This window comes from Silurus meridionalis, chromosome 1, assembly GCF_014805685.1.
Source record: "Silurus meridionalis isolate SWU-2019-XX chromosome 1, ASM1480568v1, whole genome shotgun sequence".
Lineage (NCBI taxonomy): Eukaryota > Metazoa > Chordata > Actinopteri > Siluriformes > Siluridae > Silurus > Silurus meridionalis.
The window spans coordinates 17,390,200-17,414,355 of NC_060884.1; the positions used below are offsets into that span (position 1 = coordinate 17,390,200).

At 37.4% G+C, this 24,156-nt stretch overlaps 2 protein-coding genes across 2 annotated transcripts in view; both read right to left on the reverse strand.

Moving 5' to 3' along the window:
* The window catches only part of rhoca (ras homolog family member Ca), a 16,603-nt gene extending 10,568 nt beyond the window's left edge, over nt 1-6,035 (reverse strand). The window contains exon 1 of the mRNA XM_046862223.1: nt 5,906-6,035. The gene's annotated coding sequence lies outside the window, so the exon portion shown is untranslated. The remainder of the gene's footprint in view (nt 1-5,905) is intronic.
* A 1,401-nt stretch (nt 6,036-7,436) lies between these two features.
* The window catches only part of ppm1j (protein phosphatase, Mg2+/Mn2+ dependent, 1J), an 18,168-nt gene continuing 1,448 nt past the window's right edge, over nt 7,437-24,156 (reverse strand). The window contains exons 2-10 of the mRNA XM_046856992.1: nt 16,015-16,132; nt 14,998-15,327; nt 12,760-12,872; nt 12,525-12,609; nt 11,344-11,462; nt 11,146-11,209; nt 10,857-10,964; nt 10,503-10,654; nt 7,437-9,160 (exon numbers count right to left, since the gene is read on the reverse strand). Coding sequence (XP_046712948.1) covers nt 9,013-9,160; nt 10,503-10,654; nt 10,857-10,964; nt 11,146-11,209; nt 11,344-11,462; nt 12,525-12,609; nt 12,760-12,872; nt 14,998-15,327; nt 16,015-16,132 — 1,237 coding nt within the window. The 3' untranslated portion in view covers nt 7,437-9,012. The remainder of the gene's footprint in view (nt 9,161-10,502; nt 10,655-10,856; nt 10,965-11,145; nt 11,210-11,343; nt 11,463-12,524; nt 12,610-12,759; nt 12,873-14,997; nt 15,328-16,014; nt 16,133-24,156) is intronic.

Consider the following 24,156-nt stretch of genomic DNA (forward strand, 5'->3'; position numbering starts at 1 on the left):
CAGAAGCTTTAAAACCAAGACAGAGTATCAGTGTGCATCACATCAAAACACTAGCCAAGGGTAAAGCTGAACCACTGATTGGCCTGTGTGTATTGGAGCCAGAAAAACAACTTGGTGAAGATGCATACCTGAGCAATGAGAATGCCCAAGACTTCAGTGTTGTTTTGCTCAAACACACCCTACAAGTGGCTCAAGCTAGCACTCTTCTATCAGTTGTGAAAACATATACTTGCAATAGTCAATATGTAAAAGCTGCAGTGTTGTTTCTGTAAACAATTACTACCAAGTCTGATACTTGTTTCACACAACACTAAACATGTAAGGAAATTCTGCAGGTGGTTTTCAAATGATTGCTTTTGGCACACGCGCACACACACACACACGCACGCACGCACGCACACACACACACACACGCACACACACGCACACACACGCACACACACACACGCACACCTTTTTCCCCAAATAGGTCAAATTACCATGTATCTGAAATAAGTCCACACTGATCACACACTTGCAGCAGATTTTCAATTGAGTCAACTCAAATATTTCACTTCTCTTTAACAAACCTGTAAGAGGTTCAGAAGTATCCAGTTATTCTGGTTTGAAGGGAGAACACAAGGTTTGTTTTTCCCCCCAAAATAACACTAGTCAACACATGAGACTAACAGGAATAGTATTTGTGTATTAATTTCCAACCCAATGTTTAACAACAATCTAAATCATGAATTCCCAAAGATAGCAGCGACCATGCAGGTTCTCTTTTAAGTGTTTAAGTGTGGTGTTGCTACAGGACATGTTCAAGGACCTGTTGTGTTCCAAAATATCAATACAATTTCAAAAGTTTGCACTCTTAAATGGTTTGTGTAAGTACTGATTTATTTATAATCCAGCTTGATGTAATGTCTATAGCAAATGAAACAACGAACATTCCCCCAAAGCAGCTTTTACAGAAAACAGGGTGGAGCAAGACATAAATAAGAGTGGCACGGAAATAAAAAACCCGAAACCTCATGAGGCTCCAGTAAAATTTGTCATCTTCCGGGTGACAATGTGTTGGAATATAAATCATTCCAGTCGAGATTGAAAGCAAAACTACTAATTGTTGAAAGAATGTACCAGTGGAGGATTTGGTGAAGAAAAGTCCTGAAATTAGCATAGCAGTGTTTTCATGATTACTGTAGCAGTTCACTATCTATGGTGTACAAGTCAACAGTACCTAGGTGAGATCATCCACTGCAAGCAAGAGTGCACTTGGGTATAAAATGTTTTTAGGAACTACAAATCTGTAGGGTACCCACATTGGAAAACAAAGATATTGCTCCAGCAAACTAGACTGACTGCTGAATTAATTTATCAAGAGTCCCTAATGTTTACTGGAAACCTGCAAATAAATGAACGCTATTATTGCAACTGGGGAAAAAGCAAAGCAAACTGGATCTGCAATCAGTGTGTGTATGTTGCACAAAGCTTTTAGACAAATTCTAATTGAACAGACGCATTTAACGGCAAATTGCTTTGCAAGTATAAATGTGCATTCGTTTCTTCCCCATAACCTAAACCCGAATACAATACAGCAATTTCACAGAAACAGTAATCATCATTACATAAAGCAGTTCTGAACTTTGAACATTCCTTTGCACCACTTAACAATGTCACGCTGTACAAACTCGAATTACAAACTCAAATTATCCATTCCGATAACCTGAATTCTTCAAACGGGTTATTCTATGTACCATGTTCTCTATGTACTCATTTTCACAACAGATCAACAATAAAGCTCGAAATTCTTGCATAATCATGCTGTTAAAAGATGAAGCCAACAAAAAAAGTTATTAGAAGTTACAAGTAATAGACATGGTCATAAAATGCATGAAGCAACCTAATTATATTCCTGACTGTTATATGATTAAGGACACTTGCCTAAACAAATACATTTCCCCAGTCTGCTTTTTAAAAAGGGTTTTAACAAAACTAACACTATCCTTAAATATGCTGATGCAATTTCAGCATCTTAGTTAAAAGAAAGGTCGGTATTTTCTGTGTTGACTGATGATAGCTGTTTCTTATAAGGCCATCACTTTGCTTCATTTCTGCTCACAGTCATGTATAAGTTTGTTGATTCTAGTGTGAAAAACCTAAACTCGAAACTTATTACTAGCATTGTAATGTATGTTTGAAGACTACATTCATTTCAAGAAACTAACTTCTGCTTTTCAAATAAGCGGTAGCAGAAATAAACGTTTACCTATAAATTATATAGAAATGACTTTACATGCTGTAGAATGGCTACAATAACCAGAACTTGAGAATCACTAGAATTTGCTTACTGTGGATGAGTATAGTTACAGCTGTTCTATTGTTTTCGTCCAGACTGACCCACTATCTATTTATCTCAGCTAATAATGTGTGCATTAGATCACTGGGTTTACCAATCCTGGTCCTGAATTCTCCCAACAAAGTCTTCCTGCTTCAATATATGACAGAAAAAAAAAAAAAATAATAATAATAATAATAATAATAATAATAATAATAAACAGCACCTAAAATTTTTTTTTTATTTACATTTAATAAAAAAAAAATAAAAAAAATAAAAACCTTTCTTTCGGCTTCTCCCATTACGGGTCGCCACAGCGGATCATCCGCATGTTTGATTTGGCACATTTTTACGCTGGATGCCCTTCCTAACGCAACCTTCCCCATTTCTCCGGGCTTGGGACCGGCACTAAGAGTGGCTGGGGTTGGTTTCCTAACTGGGGATCAAACCCGAGCCGCAGCGGTGAGAGCGCCGCATCCTAACCACTAGACCACCAGGGACCCTCTTATTTACATTTAATAAAAAGTAAAATAATAATTAATATAAAATAATATTTAGGGGGAAAAATTGGGATTTGCACTCAGTAGACACTAAGTAGACAGTGATTATTAAGTTTAAGGGAGAAAACGAAAAAAAAAAAAAAAAATCACTAACAATTCCACCAAAAATCTAAAATGAGATTTGGTAGGCTCTGCATTAACCTATGAAACTTTGGAGACGCAAATTCAGACACATTATTTAGGATGCTAATTAATGTTTCTTTACTAGGTACTGTATAGCATTTAGCTACATAACCCCTACAAAGAGTTTAAAAGGCTTTAATGACACATAGCTCAGTTAATGACCTGTTTAATGGCCTACGAAACAAAATGATTAAAAAAAAGTATCAATTGACAAGAGCAGCTGAGATTTTCATTTCTACTTCAGGATAGTGCATGATGGTAAATCCAAAGTATATGTAAAAGATTCCATTAAACAACCCACTGTGGTACATAAGCCAGAGGTTTCCAAAATTGGAACCTGATTACACCTAATTAAAATACCCAAGGTCTTGTCTTTTCTCACCCTTCCGAAAGTACTGGGACAGCAAAGTACCTACTGTCTTTGTCTTCGCTATAGACTGAAGACATCTGGATTTGAGATCAAGATACAAATTTTATTTTTAACATGGTAATATTTACATCTAGATGCGTTCGACAGCTTAGAGGTTTTTATGTGTGCAAACTATTGGAATGAAACAAAGTGAACAGTTATTATTTGATTTCAAATGCTGTGCTTTTTCTTTTGTGATGCTTATCCAGGCGTGTAGTGCTTCTTGCAGTTTGTTTTGAGTGGCTTCTCCCTTTAGTCTCCTTTTATTCAAAAGGTGAAATGCAAGCTTAATTGCGTTATGGTCTGGTGATTAACATAGTTGTGTTGTCAGTGTATTTTGGGTCATTGTTTGCATGCTGAATTTTTCTCCGGAGCATTTATGCAAACCCAAACCATGGCAGATGCACTATGCATGGCCAATATGCTTTTACTTGATTTTTTGATCATGAGCAAATCCTTTCTTACTCCCCGTTTTGGTCGAAGTTAATCTTGGTCTGAGAACTTGTGTGGCTTATCTCTGTATTTCTATTGAAATTCCAAGCAGCCTTCAGATTCTTCAACCTCTACATTACTACGCCCAAAGCAGTCTTCAAATTGTACATTTTGATATGCCCTGTAGAGGTTATTCATGTTTTTCATCACCAAATGTGGTTATTTTTTTCTTGGTCAACATGGGTTAGTACATCAGTGGCACATTTTTCTTTCCAGGATGTTCCAAACTCCCGTACTGGCAATGCCAAATGCACGTACAATCACTCTGGCTTGTTTTTTTTTTCCAGTCTTGTCTGTTTATCCCTTTTAAACAACATGTGCAGTGTTCACAGTCATAAACCAGGGCTCAAGAGTTGACATTCAGAGCTATTAACTGTTCAAACAATCTAACAGGGCAGACCTGGTCAACAAAAACCCTCATCAGTCACGTCTACCACAGCATACTGGAGTTGAAACGCAACGATATTTCCACCATTTCCAAGCTATGGGTTTAATCTAACTTTCTAGTCCCGATTTTATTTACTCTAATCTAAATTTCAATCCACTTTAAGACTTATATAAAAAAAAAAAATAAATAAATAAAAAAGCACTCTCAAGATTTCCCAAAAAGTTTTCCAAGCTTAGTTTCCATCTCAAACTTTCTCGCTGTTAGTTCTGCACTTGTTGGACATGTTTAAATATTCTGTACATGCATTTCCAGATGTTGTTAGGAGGAAAAAAATGTTTTTGCATTAACAGTATTAGCACAGACACTGCAACCATGGTCATAGGCATCAGGCCATCTTTCATACACTCAGAGAGAGAAGCCGAAGGCCGAATTTGGCCCAGTAGGCAGACTTTGTACACTCCTGTCTGGCACAAGCAAACAACTCTGAAAGGGAAAAAAAAATATTGCTCAATGAATCTTCTGTGGACGTTTTGAACTTATTTCCCTTGCCATTTTTATCTCAACTCAACAGGTTCCTAAGACATGTCCAGTGTTCACGAGTAGAGCTGTATTCTACAATTCCTTGTCTGGAAAAAGCTCCAAGTGAGTGTTACATAATTATAAATCCACAAAAAAGTGTCCTGAAGCTATGTGTTGATAAAAACACACCAAACAATGTCCAGTCAATAGTAATTTAGGAGTGCTTTTACCAGCTTGGAGCTTTGTTAGGTCACTAGTTTTGGAAGAAGTTGACCAGGTTCTTGCTCTTCCCCATGGTTTGTGTGTGAACCCGTGGCCTAGCCTCTTCTATCAAAAAGCGATGAATGCAGTCTTTTCACTAATCACCCTTGTTTCACACCAATTCATAAAACACCACTATCGCCAAATCTTCGTTTCGTTTTCCTCTCACAGAAAGAGCCCCTGGTCTTCTCCACGACTTATGTGACTCGGGGTAAGTTAGTTGTTCGAGCCAGTCCAAACAACGCCCTGTGACTGCGACAGGTTAGACCGCGTTTTACACAAACAACTCCTCTCCTTCACTGTGCTTTCTATCAGTAGGACATCAACTCAAATCTTTTTTTTTTTCTAACACTACAGCCGCAATCGAAGTCAAACTGCTTTGTTGATCGTTGAATCGATTTCCTAAACAAGGAGCGAGCTGCAGATCCGTGTTTACTGCACAGGGACGAGGCGGTAACGTGCAACTCCCTAACAGTCGCTCCAAGCTGGAAGCTCAGGTTGTTTTTCCGAGCGGCTCTTTTACATCACATTTAACCTCATTATAACGCTCTTTAATTGACTGCTACAATGAACAGGTGGTTTTCAGGTCAGGTGAACAAAACATAGCACATCTTATTTACAGAGGGAATGAATATGAACAGAGGAAGCGCCAAGCTTTCAGATAACCACAGGACACTTTCTCTCTCTCTCTCTCACACACACACACACACACACACACACACACACACAGTCACAGCCGCCGCAAATAAAACTTATTCCCAAACATTATCCACAAGTTCCTTAAATCTTTTGTATCTGGTTCCTCAAACTCATGAAAGTAAGAATGAAAGCAGTACCTTATTTCTTGGTTCGTGCTGTTCAGGATTATTCCTCCTCTCTGTGCCCGAGTTTGACCGCAGAGGAATACTGAAGATCTCTGATCTCTGTTCTATTGCTAAGAAACGAAGCTGACAAACACTGGCCCCGCCCACATTATGAACAACACCCCGCCCCTCCTCCCTTGGTGATCGTTCCCTATTGGCTGAGGAAGCTATTCAGCCGTTAGGAATTTTTAGCTCCGCCTCCTACGCCTCTGATAATAATGACATCATTCCATACCCGAGGCATAAATGAAGCCTTCTGGAGTAATGAAGCGTTCCTCCCGCCTGTTTTTTCAACAGTGCCATCTGGTGGACAAAACGATGAAGTGCAGCTAGTAATGTACTCATGCGATGCACACCTATGCTGAAAAAAACCAACCTAAAAGTAATTTATTCAGTGATTATACTGTTATTATAGATTACATATATTTATAGTGAACCTATTAACTAAAACACATCTAAATACAATTTATTTTTAACCCACCCCGTCACTTATTATTTCACAAGTAAGGGCTTCACTGAATTGTATGACCTGAGGGCTTGAGTGTGTTTGCTGATTGTGACAAAAGAGAATATTAATATTTAATATAAAAGGTTTTATGTTTAGTGACAACTATTAGTTTTGTACATGTTAAAGTATAAATTGTTGTTCAGACACCACAGACCATTTGTTTACGGCAGACTGGTTGAACTGCCGAAGCTTTATTTGTAAATAAAGTGCATAGGGCTTTTTTTTTCACAAGCTTAAAAAATGGTAACATCACAAATATTCAAGTAATAGAGGTGACAGGAACGCAGCTCACTAGCTAGCTAATTGCTAAGATGTTTGAGCACACCGTGACAGACACTAAGGCTTAGTATGCTATCAGAATATGATGATTTGGTGTACATGTTTGTGAGAAGAAAGAAAAAAGCCAGGCCTTTACTGTGAAATGCGCTAAAGCTACTGAAACATTCATAATAGATGTGTAGGTTGTAGTGTGTATGTGATGATTTTTTTTTTGTATGTTGGGCTGTGTTTCATTGGTTTTATGTGTGGATGAAAAGGTTTCAAGTAATGTAATCCCAGCCTTAGTTTAGTGTGGGTAATCCTGTTACTTTTGCCTCATTAATAGTTTGGAGGTAATGTTTGTAGGAGGTTGTGAATGGTAAGTGATCGATGCTCTAAAATCTAATGATTGGCTGAAGAGAAACAGCAACATTTTATCAAAAAAACAATTACCCAGGCAAAATAATAGAAGCCATATAATGACCAATTTGCAACGGATGATGACAAATTAACTGTTATAATCAGTGATTTTTCATCAAGCATTCTTTTTCTTATTACACTCCTTATTACTAATAATGGTACTGATTCTGATGGCGATCCTATTCTGGTCTTATTGTTTGATGTCTCCTATTTCTTGTAACTTTGGGTCCAATAATCATTAATGTGCAGAAAATATCAATATTTATACAAGCTTGACTACTGATCATGTAGTGCATGGCAAAGAGGAAGAAAATAATTTCTTCAAAGATGGGAGATTTATTGTGAAGGAATCACAGTTACTTAGGTGTTACAGCTTGAAAAATGCTAAAACAGTCAGCAAGAATGGTAATTCAATTAAACATTATAGCAAAATTAAACATTACACATTATATGCAGTCAGCCATCAATTCAAATGGTTGAATTCATATTCACAATAGGTTTTTTTACTTGAAAATCATTTAAGCATGGTGTATTGAAATGAAGATTAAGATGTTCAGGACCTTGGTTCTACTGCTGAAAATATCTTCATATAGGTGGTAATCTAGCTGCCACCTAAAACTTTTTTCAGCCCATTAGTTTTTTTTTTTTTTTTTTTACAAATATGGTTCCTCAAGTTTTCGTAGATAGTTATAATACAGTATAATAAATTCATTAATGGTAAGTTTCTAGATTCCATATAAGTGCTGAACTTGAACTAATCCTAATATGGATTCAGAATATATAATAAGCTTTTAATCTCATCTCAGAAAAAAAAAATATCCTAAAAGCTACATTTTAAGTGAAAATTTTGCACAAATAATATAATTGGGTTCGATTATAATCCAAAAATCTACCTCCTTGCAAGTTCTTAGGTTCATTATGAACATGGCTTTGTGGAGAGGTATGGAACCTGGATTTAGTCAAATGGGCAATAGCTGATTTATTATGGATTCAAATTTCTAGAAGCTTTGTTAAGTGTGAGTTACAGTAGTATATCTTTACATTTAAGGTAGGCACCAGAGAGATTTAAATTTGATCTCATTGATACAAAGCATCTGTTGTGGGTTAATGGTCTTGCCTATGTGCCCTGCAAAGGCTTGATAATGCCATTGAATTCATAACTTGAAATCAGTAGTCCAACATCCTAACTGCTGAGCTACCACTGCCCTACACAATTACTTCAATCAAAATAATTATTCACTTTTCAAAACATGTTTTTGACCCCGTCATTATCAGGACTAATAAGAAAATTGTGCTTTCCTTCTTTTCTTGGTGATCATTTGTTTTGAAATAAAGCTACTGCAGTGTCATGAAATCCATGTGTTTAAATAGACACATTCTTTGGAGACATGTAGAGAAGCTGAGGGTGAAATAAAGCAAAACTTGCTTTCAGTCTTAATTACAGGTTTATGAATTTAGGCCTAAAGATAAAGTGCTTACATCTATACATCCCTAATCATCAACATTTCATCTCATATCAGCAGTACCCCATTTTTCTGTTTCCATTCACCTAGCACAAATCTCTCTTCTTATCGCTCCTCACTCCAAATAGACTTCCAGAGTATATATAGATATCACAGCGGCTTTGTGTGTTTTGAAGTCTTTCACAGAAAATCTGTGAGCAATGTAGAGTTTGAAGAGTGGCACTTAATGATGATGTCATCCCAAGCTTGATTAGAAGAGGTAAAAGTCGAAATGATTTCTCTGAAAAATCAGAGGAAAAGGAGCAATGCATATATCTTTCCCTTAAGCCCAAGTGAGAATAGATTTTTTTTGGTATTGCACCCCTTCCTCAGCCAGCACGAATTATCGCCGTGTCCTGATTTGCTTGCCAGAGAGGAACTGCTCTGCCTTGTCATGTCTCTGACTCTGCACCAGCCAATGGGATGACAAACACTGTAATGTCATCACCTGATCCCAGTCTGTCATTGGGTAGCCTCCAACCCCGCTCTTTCAGAACACCACGTGACCTCATTAGGAGATCCTGAGCAGCCAAAGTGTACCTGTTAGAGAGTGATAATGAAGGTATAGTAAGGAACACAACGCAACACACATTTATTCAACTTTCTTTACTCAGATATATACATACACACACTTTTAATCACTAAACATTCGTTTAACTAATACACCAAATCTTTAATTAATTACCAAAATCAACATAATGCACGGGTCATGCAATTAAAACCGTCTGTGTCCTGATGATTTATGTAAATTAAAACACCATAATTACTTCAAAACCTTTACAAGAATATTTTCTCTTCATGCTCTATGTTGAGTATGGTTTTTACTAATAATAAATATACATTTGCATAAAGTATCCATCCATTTGTCCTTGCCCATGTTAATTAGAGTATCCAAAACTTGAAAAGTATTAATTTAAGGTATGCAGATAAACAGATAAAAATGCGCGATTAAGTTGACATTAGTCACGTGTTAACTCATGACAATGATGCAATTAATTGACTGAGCATTGATTATGCATTATAATCAATTATTATGAGCACTGACTATGCAATCTCCTAAAACAAACATTACAAATAGAATGGTACATACTGAAGAACTTACACTGACTTGAACATTTGCCACAAGTGAGCCCATGAAATTTCTGTTTGCTCTAAGCTGTTATTATTGTGGAGGAGTCTAGGAATCTGAACAGCTTAGTCACAAAATGGTAGACTATGCAAAACCAGGGATATTGCGTGCTAAAACCGCATAGCACATATCTTGCCTTAGAAGCTTATTTTATGAAATAAGCAAAGAAGCTACACACAAGGATAAGATCAATATGAGCAATGCAACCAAGCATCAGCTGTTGTGGTGTAAAGCACTCAAACCATAATCAGCTATGACATGAACTGGGACATTAATTGTGAGCTAGACCTTCTTGTTAAAAATCAGTACTAGACCCCACAAATGCTTTTCTGACTGAATGGTCCCAAATGTCCACAGATAGCTCCAAACATTTTGTAGAAAGCCCAGAGTATCGTAGATTGTTAAAGACCGTACTTTTGGAATGGGATTGTCCAAACAGGTATGAAAGTCTATGATATAGACTGACACAGTAAACACTTGTCTTTCCCATCTCTGTAATGATCACACGGTAGGCCGTAATATTGGATATTATCTTAGTTAAAAATTAATTTAAATGTAAGATTTACTACATTCCTAAAGTGGTATAACATTTTATAAAGGTTTATTTCTCACATGACTCCATGCTACCTGCTTGCTGGTGTGGTTAGCTAATTCATATCAGACACTAATTTTTTAATTAAGTTAATAAAAGAGGTAAAACATTTACCCCATTTGTAAACATTAGTATGCAGTTAATAAAAAGGTTAAAAGTACCTCATTGGGTCATTAGGCTCACAGCAGGACAAAAATTTTGTTACTGCATCGGCTACTTCTCTGTCAGAAGTCACATCCCACAATCCATCACTGCCCATAATGAGGATGTCATCAGGGCCATGCTTGTGCTCTGAAATATTATATACTTTCACCTGAATATAAAACAAGAAATTGTTATAAGAAATTAGTATAAAGTTATTCCTTGTGAGATCAGGTGTTGTATTACAAAAAATATTTCTTTATATTTCGAGGCAATAGATGGATGGGTGACTCACAAAATGAATGACGAGAAGAGTGGATATAGTCAGCGAAAAAGACTAAATAATACTTGCACATCTGTCTTTATAAACATACCTCTGGACAGCAGGATAGGAAAGGTTTGATATGAATGTTTGAATTGTACACTTTCAGATCATGGTCGCCTAAACCACGTGTTACTCCAATTGTGGCCATGACTCGGGCCTATAATAACACACACACACACACACACACACACACACACACACACACACACACACAAAAAAACCCACACACAGAATACAATACACAGTAAGCATTAAACATCTCACTGTAACTGCCACAGATAAGATAAAATTCACATCAAACTTCTAAGCTTATTAAAAATGAAGTAAAGGTAGTTTACCTTTTTTCCCTCTCCATAAATAAGGGGGAACTTGAGGTCATCTTCAACAATGGTCTTATATGCCCTGCAATCAAGAAATAAAAATGACTATCATAACTTACACAAAAGTATGATTATTTTCATGATGTCATTTACTGATTTATTAAGAATGCTTGGACATTTTTATAGATAATCAACTAACGATGTTAAAAAACTTACCAGCCAGTCATTGTGTGGTCTCTAAATAACATCTTCTTGCCTAGCTCATTGTGCTGAATGCGTCTGGGAAACTCAATGTGTGTGAACTCGTTCCCAAGCAGTTCTGGTTTAAGGAATCCCTATAAACACCATAAAGAGCACGAAGCAGTTTGTCGCTATGAAGATTTTAAATAAGAAATCAGTCATTTGCATTTAAGAATATATACAGGTAGCCCCCGACTTATTAAATAGATAGGGACCGGAAAAGTGTTTGTAAGTCGAGAAAAGTAAAACTCTATGATGCGTTCCGAGGAACCCCGAGATGCAGTCAATGCTAAATCTATATTACAAAAATGTATATAATTATTTTAATTACCTAAATGTGCAGTAACTTTTTGCTTGATGACACTGGAATTTATAGTACATATATAGAGTACTGTTTAGGGGGAGGAGGGTGAAGAGAAGATGGATGAAATTCCTAGAGGTTCATCCAAAAGTTCCTTTCCTTCACCCTCATGACTGGTTGATGGTTGTGGTGAAGCTAGTGCTGCGCTTGTGGATGGTCGAGGTTCTACTTTAGTAAAGTTAGAATCAAGCTTTGACTGCATGGTCTGTTTCTTCTTTTCTTGTAAGATTTCTTTAAGAGAAACTGCACTCCCCTGCTTCTTTTCTCCCCTAGCTGGAGCACTATTTCTGTGGGTTTTTTTTTGCCATGGTAAGAAATTAACAAACACTAAAATCACAACGCAAAAATTACATCACACTGTGCAATTATTGTACGGAACACGTCTTCTCACAACGAGGACTTTGCGCAGAAAGAGGCATTGCTCCCGGTTCCACAATGCGTTCTTCTACTTCTCTCTCTGTTTGTGTTGTTGTCAAATCTTTGAAAGTTTTCTTGAATATATTTTGATTTTCTTTGTTTCTGTTTTTTTTGGGTGGCCGTGGCCATGCTTGTATCTCCGAAAATTCGTAGGTCAGGCGTTCATAGGTCAAGGGCTGACTGTATTCAAGAAAAGCTAGACTCTGAAGGGTCTGAACATTTTTAACATTAATTAAGTTTATTGAATTTACTGAATGTCAGAACATCAGGTAAAAAAAAATCATGAAATCATCATAGGTTCAGGTTTGGTAACAAATGCATATGTCTGTATTGTTCTTTTTGCCTCTGAACTGAGCTGTGCTGCAGGTAGGAAACTCACCAAATACTGCAGCCGTTGTCTCTCACTCTCTGGTGTGAACTCAGTAGACATCGGAATAATCTCATTATTGCGAACAATTATGGCTCTGAAATACAAAAGGTAGATCCTTCATATTATGAACAAATTACAGCAACAGCACAGTGACTATTTTGCTGAGATTAGTTTTTTTTATTGCATCGATGAAATCTATAAATGTACATATTTATAATATTTTAATAACGGTTGCTTTTCTTACCTGCTGTCACCAGCATTTGCTACATAGAGTTTGCCTAACAAATGCACAGCAGCCAAGGCACAACATCCTCCAGAAATGCTGTAAGATACTTTCTCCTTTTCAATGAGGTCATCCTGCATAGCACAAACACCAGAATAATACTTTAAACAAAAACACACAGTACTGTCTGTAACATGGACACTCTATAACATTTCAAATAGAATGATTACTATACAGAAAAAGGCACAGGGTGTGAGATTTTTAATGGAGGACATACACTTATCAGGCTTTTTTTTAAAGATGACTCCCTCATTTTTAGATTGCAGCATGTAAAAAACTGGTTATGTCTTGTATACTTAATAAATGCATGAAAGAAACAGAGACTGACTGGAATAATATGGCATTTCCACTTGAATTATGTTGCAATGTTTGAATACTCTCTTTCAGTGTGGCAAGCAAATAATTGTCAGTGACACTGAAGTGGATCATCACGAGGCTGCTTTAATGAATCACACTGACTGTGAAAAAAACCTGCCAAAAATAGTATGTGAAAATGAATTGTTTATAAGAGTGCTAACAAGTACCGGCGTATTTGGGCTTGGCAAACTTTGGAGATCACAGATGACCACAGAATCAGTCAGGATGAAAAGGAACATTATTCAAATCAGAACAGATGCAAGTCTGGTTACAGGGTAATAAGATGAATATCAAATGTCTGTATAATTTGGTACAATGAACTGTAATGACTCAGATTTACCTTTGGTGGAATAAGTATCAAGGACTAAAGAGACTAATCATGAGTCAAAAACTATATATATATATATATATATATATATATATATATATATATATATATATATATATATATATATTGGGCATGCAATAAAGTTTTTTATTTTACTTATTAATTAATTTGTAATCTTTTTTAAGCTATTAAGCGGAATTACTAATCATTGTTAATTGGAGTAAAATTGTAGCCAAAAGGACAAAGAAACTAACAGAGAACATATAAAGAAAGATAAACAGAGAAACTAACTAAACTATACTAACTATACTATATTATAGTGTGATGAATTTATGTAAGTACATTTTAGATAATAAAATATGAATATTGTAAAAATAGGGACATAAAGGATTCATTCAGGATAGAAAGAGAAACACTTGATAATTGAAGTCGATATTCAGTACTTCCACATCATGCTTCTAATCTGAACACATTAAACTGCAGAGATTGGCTAAACAGTGTAGCAGATCTTACATTTATTTTCACAAAAATAAATTTAAGCCTAAACAAGTTTCAATAAATACACAACTCCTGTTTTTCAAAGTGGACCATTGTCAACCAATAATATGGGTTAAACAGGGCATGTAATTTATTATAATGCTTTGTGCACTGATTTCTCTATCACTGTGTATAGATAAAGAATTTTGAGTCTCTGAAATGTTGCACCAGAAATGAACTGTTGTATTAAGAAGATTAAAAGTGCAGACATATATAATTGCTACTTTGAGGTGTGCCAGCATGAATTGGAAAGCTGGGTGACTAGAGTAACTAGTCTGGCTGGTTGTGTATGTACCCTATGTATCACCTATACAAAGTAGTGATGGGAAGATCGTTTTAGTGACTTGGTTCTCTGAAGCTCAGTCATCAAAATGAACAAATCTTTTTTTGAGTCATTTTGTTCATTTGGTTATAAAATGTTACATGTTCAATAAGCAGCTCTCCGAATATGTCTACATACACAAACTTTGACTATAGTTCCAATAATGACACTGCATCTGAGGAAACATTATGATAAGCAGAATAAGTTGCTAGCCTGTCATATCTACTCATATCTACCATAATTATTATAACAACAATGTCAATATACGGACCAAAAACCCTGATCTATTGCATGGTGTAGTGTACAATATATGGAAGTCATTAGATAAAATAACAAATTACTTGAGGACTTATGAGATGAACTATTCCATTCTCTTTCCTGTGTAATGAACTGCATAGCGTATATGGGGGTCACGTGATCAAAGAACAAACGACTCATACTAGAATGGTTGAGAGGTGAACTTCTCAATTCTGTTTACTGTACATAACCTGAGCACTGAGTCATGAATCGTTCATGAACGACTCATCCTTAATACAAAGTGCCATAACCTTAATTTAGGCTTGAAAGGGCAGAACAAATGAAGCGCACTATCATTTTCTGATAAAAATTTGATTCAGTGTTGACTTCTAAATGGCCTGGAACACTATAGTCTCACCATTTGTTTGAAGGCATTTTCTATGATTCCCATCACCAGACTTTCCAGACTGACGACCTTCTCCATGTGGAACCGAGCAATGGGATCTACAGGTCCATCCTGGTCCTCAGTATCCATGCAGGATCCCTTCTTTTGCTCAGCCTGATAGGGACTCCCGTTCTTAGCTAGGCAAATGGGTGGTGGACTGCTCTGGTTTTCCAAAAGATGAGATATTTCACACAGACGGTCTCTGATGAGACGATGGAGAAGTTTGGAGGCCATGAGGGCAGCTCCAGAGCCTGCGTGACCATCAAATACACCCCAGAAGTGCAGGGGAATGCCAGTGGTATCCTGCAGAGAGAGAAAGATGGATGGTGGTGTCAATGGACAGAAGAATAGTTAGAAAATGTATGCTTATATAGTTAAAACATATAATTTGTAAGACATAATCTTAGGAGATTAAAATCTTGTTTATTTGTTCTCAAATTTGGGGCAGACCAAAAACTAGCATTAAGCTAACAAAACTACCAAAACTAGCATTAAGCCAACAAAACCACCAACCACTGGCTACCACTGAAATGGAAAATACTAAATATGTGTGTGGGCGGTGTTGAGGTCATATGTAATATATCATATAATTTATATATTACCTGACAATTTTAGTGTGGAAGGTGGAGGCTGACAGAGGACAGTCAGACATCATAAGACATGATAAAGGCAACTAAATCTGTGTGTGTGTGTGTGTGTGTGTGTGTGTGTGTGTGTGTGTGTGTGTGTGTGTGTGAAGTAGAAAACTGCAAGTAAGCTTAACAGCTAAAATATTATTTCTTTGACAACAGACTCCAGTTTGCCCTATTCTAAACAATGTACTGTTTAGATTGTTACAGTATTCCTGGTTACAAAATATTTTGTAAGTTGAATCTCAAGCTATGACTTCAGTCCAAATATGACAGCCTGAATGACGAACCTGAACCAAAACTGATATCAACTTGCTTTAAGTGGCCGAACTGTGTTGCTCTGAGAGCCAGTAAATCTTACCCCACTGTCTTCCATCAGCAGAGAGGCACGCTGCTGTTTGCTAGTAAGCTTCTTCACATATAGCACATCACATGCTGCCTGGTCCTCATTCAGCATACTCTTTCCTGCATTTATCACCCTAAGACAAAATCGGAAAAGAAAATTTATCAGTGTATTCTCCAACTATTCACTTCATCCGATTGTGTTTTCAGATATCCTCAGGTAAACTCACTCGAACTTAATTTGTGTTAAAAGACCCTGGGGTTTTATCTCTAAGTAAAAAAGATGATCAAATACATTGTCCACAACATCAAGCTGACAAAAAAATGCAATGGGCCATATATTTGAAATAATCCAACAGCAATGCTAAAAAATAAAAGCAATAAAAGCAATAAAAAAAATGACCACACAGAGAACTAAAACACATTAGCAAAGACAATCTGCATTCGAAAATCTGATCTATACACAAACAAATTTTAAGTGAATAAAAACATTAATCAAATAATGTCTTAATCATATTGAAAAAAACATAAAATAAGTTGTATTAATGATATTAAAATTTTTTATTAAATTTCCCTGCATGCTGTTAAGGATCCCTGAATTAACATGCTAGTGTATTTGGCTTCTTTATAACGTCCTTCACAAATTATTTACAGGTTGTTATTATAATGGGTGTCAGAGGTTTTTTAAATCTTGCTTAATCTCAATCTAATCGTACTCCTGCTTCCTTTTCTAAATAAACGGATGTACTATAAGAGCAAGCTCTCAGTTGCTTACATACTTTTCAGGAAATAACACCTCTTCACTCACTGCTTTGGAAAAACCCTTCAGATGGTGAAATTGTATACTACACATAGTGAAAAGTACAGACTATCATGAAATGACATATGCTTCTCTATATCAACCACAAGTAACATTAGAACATTTTATAGTTTGTTTTATCACAAAAGAGAAAATGAGGAAAAATAACACTGCAATTTTCCATTCTAATAGCCAGTATCTGATCACAATCATTTGATGACCATGATCTAACTTAATCAAAGGGTGACATTTATTGTGTAAGGAAATTCAAGGTTGTAAATATCTGCATGCGGATCAACTACATTTATAGCTGTAATCACAGTAGGAAGCAACTATGTTGTATGGTTTAAAGACAATGGCATCAACTAAAAGACAGGAGGTGAAGCTGGAGGTAGCAGAACTGAAGATGCTGAAATTTGTACTGGGAGTGACAAGGATAGACAGGATTTAACACGAGATTATTAGCGGGACAGCACATGTAGGATGTTTTGGGGAAAAGTGAGAGAGGCCCAATTGAGATGGTTTGGTCATGTGCAGAGGAGGGACATGGGGTATATCGGTAGAAGAATGTTGAGGATGGAGTCACCAGAAAGGAGGAAATGAGGAAGACCGGGGAGGAAGTTTATGGATGGGAAGATATGCAGGTAGTTGGTGTGAAAGAGGCAGATGTAGAGGACAGGGTGGTATGGAGACGAATAATCCGGCTGTGGCGACCCCTGATGGGAGCAGCCAAAAGAAGAAGAAGAATTTTTATAAACATAGTCAGTGGTGAATTATTAATTGATTTTTTTTTTTTTTTACAGTCGTTGGTGTCAATGTATACTATTGATTGTCATAATTTAGTCCCTGAAAAGACTTACAAGGTTTTTTCCAGACTACACTGTCTGCACACTGTCTGACTTAGAAACACTAATCATAACAAAACGGTCACATTCAAATACCTCCCACAACCATAGTATACGTACATAGTCTATATGATCAATTAAAGACTAGACAATAAAAATCTATGTATTTTCATTGTACACATAAAAGCAAAACAAAACTGTGAGTAGCCACAGTCTAACCAGTCTTGGTCTTGGAACACTATAGATGATCCTAATACAATCTTAGCTAGATTCTATAACGGGCTATATGGTAACATAGTGTAACAGTCAAAAGTTTGGACACACCTTCTAATTCAATGATTTTTCTTCACTTGTATTGTTTTCAACATTGTATATTAATACTGTAGGCGGTTAATTATGACAGAACACATATTGGATTATGTAGTCAACAAAAAAAAACATCACTAGGTTACGTATGTAACCCTAGTTCCCTTTCAGGAACTCGAGCTGCGTCAAAAAACGCGTTCCCAAAGCGTTTCGACGCAGCGTCTCGTTCCCTCAGGGAACCAGGGTTACACATGTAACCCAGAGACGTTCCCTGAGGGAACGAGAGCTGCGTTGAAAACACTTTGGGAACGCCTTGCGTTGTTAACGCTCTAAATCATTTGTAAAATCCGCCCAATAGGCAGTCGTGATGTCATCGGCGGGCAACGTCGCGTAAACTATCAGGAAACTAGGGTTACATATGTAACCTAGTAATGTTCCTTTTCGGGAACTTGAGCTGCGTTAAAAACGCTTTGGGAACGAGTGTCCAATCACGCCATACTGTCCAGTCCTTGCCTAGTGTGTCTGAGCAAAGTAGTGAAGCCAGTAGTGGCTCTGATGTCAAGGTCATAAAACCTGACAAAGGTCAGTGGGGTGGACCAGCCCGCAGCGTTACAAATGTCCTGGAGCTAAACTCCAGCGGACCAGGCCGTAGAGGCTGCCATACTCTGGGTGGAATGAGCCTTGACTCCGAAAGGAGTGGGAAGACCAGAGGACTCATAACACAGACAAATGGCATCCACAATCCATCTGCTGAGCGTCTTCTTATTAGCCAGGAAACCTTTTCTATGAGGGCCATAGCAGACGAACAGCTGCTTTGACTTCCTCCACGGATTCGTCCGGTGCTCGCAGTCTATTTTGCTTTTCCTGATCAGGGGCAAGGAAAGGAGGAAGGCAGAATGCTTGCATAAACGACAGGTCGTGAGAGAGCCGCAGGCACCCTAGGCACATACCCCAGTTTAGGGTAAAGGATAGCACTGGCCATGCCAGGGGCAAACTCAAGGAGAGACGGGGCCACAGAAAGAGCCTGTAGGTCCCAGACCCTCTTAAGGGATGAAATTGGCAGAAGAAAACTCATGACAGATACCTAAGAGCCACCTCGGCCAAGGGCTAAAATGGGGGGCTCAGATAAAGAGCCGCCAGCACAACGGCAAAGTCCCACACAGGCACTCTGGGTCGTGTCCCAGGCCTCAGCCTCTGGGTGCCGCGTAGGAAACTTGTCATGAGAGGGTGTTTCTCCAACAACTGCCCCACTGGTGGGGTACAAAAAGCCACAATGGCGGACACATAAACCTTCAGGGTTGACGGAGCCAATCCTTTGGCAAACTGTTTCTGCAAGAACTCCAGAACTGAACCAACCAGGCAGTTGACTGGGTCCACCTGGTGGTGCCCACACCAAGTGGCGAACAGATGCCATTTAGCGGCATACAACCTAGTTGTGGAAGAAGCTCTGTAATAGAGAATGGTCTCTACTACCTCTGTAGATAGACCACCTGCTAGGAACTGCACCCCCTCAGGGGCCACGCGTTGCTTTCCGCTACTCGTCGGGGCCAAGCTATCTCTAGCTTAGTGATGGCCTGCGTTACTACCCCCAGGAGCTCCTTGAACAGCACAGGCTGTGAGGAGTCCGTAGGCTTGCTAGCATCTGAAGATTCTCCCTCCTCGGAGGAAGAAATATGCTTTCCCCGGGGAGCAGGAGAGGCTGGAGAGGACTCATCCATCTCCATGCCTTCTGCTAGGTCGGCCTGCGAGTCCCCTGACCTTCGGCGCCGCTTCGCCTCAGTGAGAGCAGGACCTGAGCCATTAGGGAGATTACTCTTCGAGGACACTAGCGGAGAGTGCGGATAGCCATGTGGCTACAGCATAGACAATTGTCTCTCTCTCTCAAGAGAGAGAGAGAGATGATTGAGCATGCTCTACTCCCAAGCAAACAACACAAAGCTCATCTGGGCAAGGAGGGACACACATGCGAAAGTTTGTCTGCTTTTTAGCCATTGCTTGCCCAGATTCACACACAAAGCGCTTAACTGAACAAACAGAAGCTAATGTCGCTACCATCGATCACCCATTTTGTAGCTTCCTGGTTTACGCAACATCACCCGCCAATGACGTCAAGACTGCCTGTTGGCCGGATTTTACACGATTTAGAGCATGAACAACGCGAGGCGTTCCCAAAGTGTTTTCGACGCAGCTCGAGTTCCTGAAAGGGAACTTTAAATAACCCAAAATGGTAATGGTTTCTTTGCCACAATTCGACCATGAAGGCCTGACTTATGCATTCTCCTCTAAACAGTGTATGTGGAAATATATCTGCCACTTGAACACTGAAAAGCATTTATGTAAATCATCAGTTTCGGATTCAGTTTTCATTCAGTGGTTTTGGCAACTACACTTTGGGATACATTTGGCGTTCTTGAGGTTTTTCTGATTGACTGACCATTTATGCATAATGATGAGTTAACTATATCTGGCCATAATATGGATTTGTACAGTAGTTGTATTAGCACTAATAGGGCTATTGGCTTTGTACTCACCCTTCCTCAAGGTGAAGAAGAGAACAAGTGAAAGAGAACGTGTGTTCAAACTTTTGTCTGGTAGTGTATGCACTCCATATCAGATTATATGAGCTGTGTCTTTCATTACACAGATATCGGACTGTAAAAACAGAATCATTTTACAAAGTGAGTTTAAGAAAATACAGATAATCTTCTAGACATGAACATTAGCAATAGTCATAAGTCACCCACTATCAGACATACTGTACAAAGTCACATGCTAACATGCTAAGTTTTTTTTTCTTATTTTTTGACTTGATGGTAGGCCACTCTACTGTAAACAAAAAGGAAGTGAAACACACACATTTTAAAACAGTTAGCAGTCAGTTGTAATCAAATAACACGACTCATTAGGACACATAAAACAGAGACAATACATGTGGCTTCTGGTTTAAACTTTGAGACAAAAATAAACTAACACACCAATAATTATGATTATAATATGATTACGTATCAGGGATTTTTACACAGCAAATAATTTGGTCTTTAATCTTTGGTCTTTGGTCAAATATTTTGCTCTCCAATAAGGAAGTGGGCCCCTTGCCTTTAAGTTCCTCCTATGAGATTGCAAAAGCTAACAACCTTGTTTCTGAAACCAGGGTTTCCGTTTCAACAAACATTTTTACAGCTTTGTATCAGTCCAGAAGCTTATACACAAATAAATAACACAACTGAGAGATGACACAACTCTCACTTTTTCCTGTCTTGAACAGCTTCAAATTTTGTGTTTTCTTAAGAAAGCTGTGGAAGATTCTGAACATCACAATTGAGTGCTTGAATATAGTGTTCAGGGAAACTAGAAAACTGTCTAGTCAAGAACTCTTAAAGCAAATGGCTCACAGAATTGCTTTTTAGTGTAGGACACTAAGCGATGACATCAAGCACCACTCCTGATTCTTTTAAGCTGGCAGTAAATAGGGAGATAGGAAGAACTGGAGAAAGCTGGAGATAATGTGTTATGGAGGCCTCCTGAGCTAGAGAAGAGGCTACTAATTAATGTATCATGTTGCAGATCAATGATTTAACTCTTTACAGCCAGAACAGTAGGTTCTTCATAAACACAATGCGACCTAGAACTAGAGAGCCACATCATTCAAGCCACTATTAGAAAGCCATGCAAATGTTTTTTTGGCTTCTTATATGAAGAGTGTAGTCTGTAATGTAAATATGTTGATTTGTGTCAAAATATGTGTTAGGAACAGAACAATGGAAGAAATATAGATATATTGCAACAGGATAAAACATGACACATAAACGTTTTAGAAAAGCAATCAGCTATGAAGGATACAGCACAAAAGTAAATCACATTTACATTAATGTGAGTGTAAATGATGGATTTACTGCACCTGCAGTGTTTTCTTATTCATTTACTCACACATTCTTAGTAAATGCCTGGTCAGAGTCACAGTAGTTTAAATTAAGGAACTACTTTGTTTAGGTCTATATTTTGGTAAATATTATTACATTAATTTGTCAAGGGGCAGCTGAAAGATCTTAAATAGCCATATGCACATTTCTCTTCATAAAACAGAACAAAATAAAATTACTTGGGTGGGAATATATAGAGCTAAGAATATACAGACAATACTATTGCAGTACAACCCTGCTATATGGGCACAAAGGTACAATCTTTAGTTTACATTAGTTTATTGTGCGATGGTCTGTAATGTGAGGATTATTTTCTTAAAATCAAGCAATATTTGACATTTGTTTCACACATATCCAGAATGTATCAGTGGGATTAGACACTTTTTTTAATTGAGCGGTATTATCTTTGCAAAGTTCGTATATTTTAATCATAGTCTTTTCCTTTGTTAATTATGCATTACATTTCAGTAACTATCTGTGTTTATTCTTGATCTTCCTCATTTTCCTTCCTTGTTTCCTTAAACACTTTTTGGCTCTCCCACTAAAAGGATGGTATGAAAGGATTCTAGGTCAAAGTTATTTGCATTTATTAGATGCTCTTACTTATTGCTGTGCATTAAAGTGCTATAACTTATTGCAATGTCTGTTCCTGGGCACAGGAACTTTAAGTGCACAACATGCTGCGATTACACACTTATTTAACAAAGAAATATAAATTCAAGTACACAAGCTAGGTCAATTAAAAAATTCAAATAAAACGTTTGCAGTTGTAAAGAGAGAAGAGACAGATTTAGTTTTGGATTTGCTGTGGAAAACAAGAATTATAATTAAAAATGCAGGTCAGTGCCAGTGCTTTCTTTCAATTCCCTTTAGAATACTCTTAAAGCATTTAATAATATCTCCTACTTCCCAACTTTACAGTTAAAAAGAGAAATAGACAGTCGATTCAGTTATGGTTCTTAGAACTGTCATAAGATGAAACTTATATTCTATCTCTGTTCCCTGAAGCCAGTGATGCCTTTTTTTCAGTCCCAGTTTTACTGCTCACAGCTTGTCATAAAAGTATGTTCAACTAGTGAGGTTTACTGAAGAGGAAAAAATACTGGGTAGCAACATCATCCTTAACATTGAATGGCTGTGAAAGAATTGGATTGGAGCTGTGATAAATGCCTCTGTGGAAGCTTAAACACTTGTTCATTTTATGAAACCTGGAGAATTTGCAAGCCATATCATTTTGCAAGGTTCCTGGTTGTCTTGAGCTTGACCATTCATTGATGGCTTTGGCAATCCCCAAAACTATTTTCAACTTACATGTTATTTTCAACTGGTCCTTAACTGAGAATGAGGTTTAAATTGATTTGATTTATTGCAAAAACAAGATGATTTATTGAAGATACAGGTACATTTCATTGGGCTATGGGGCACAAGTAATTAATGCACTGTTAAAGACACTTTTGTTTTGCACAAACAAAAAACAAAAACAATCATGGGAGAGATAGTTGTTCATGTGTTCCAAGATTTGAGGACTACTGTTATGTATTCAGCTATGGTCTTGATTTCAGTGGTAAATTTGTGAGAGTGGCAGGGTAGTGTCACTTTTTACCCACCCACAACTATAGACCCATTAACCCAGTATATAGAGATTACACAGAATGGTTTAAAAAATATGCAAAATTTGAAAATGTTTACTGTGTGTGAGTTGTTCAGGTGGAAAGAAACACCAGATGAGAATGGCAAGACTGGTTTAAACTGACAGAAACGTTAGAGTAACTCAAATAATCACAAACAGAACGGTATTTCAGATAACATCCGAACATGTAAAAACCTTGACACCAAAGAACTAAAAACAGCAGAAGACCACATCGTGTTAAATTTTTGTCAGACATGAACAAGAAGCTTGAATTCTTGAATTGATTTAAGTATTGATTAAAGTAATTAATTTCTTTTCGCTGATTCTTTTCATTTAATGATAAAGTGGATAATGTGAGCTGAATAAAGTGTGAAATCACTGGTTGATAAATAATGTTATTTGTATGGTCTATACTGATTTAGGAATACTTAAAGCAACAAAGGTGCACCTTTGATAACGTAATAGTACTACTGCAATCTTTAAAAGCTTGGATACGGTTTCATAAACCAGTATTGTGTGAAATGTAGATACACAGCAGGTTTTCATTCTGGACAGTTGAGGTCTGCATGCAGTTTCTACTAAAGGCCATGCTTTCTGGCTTTTAAATGTTACGTGGTAGAAATAATCAATGACTGGGCTGAAAACCGTTATAGTAAAATAA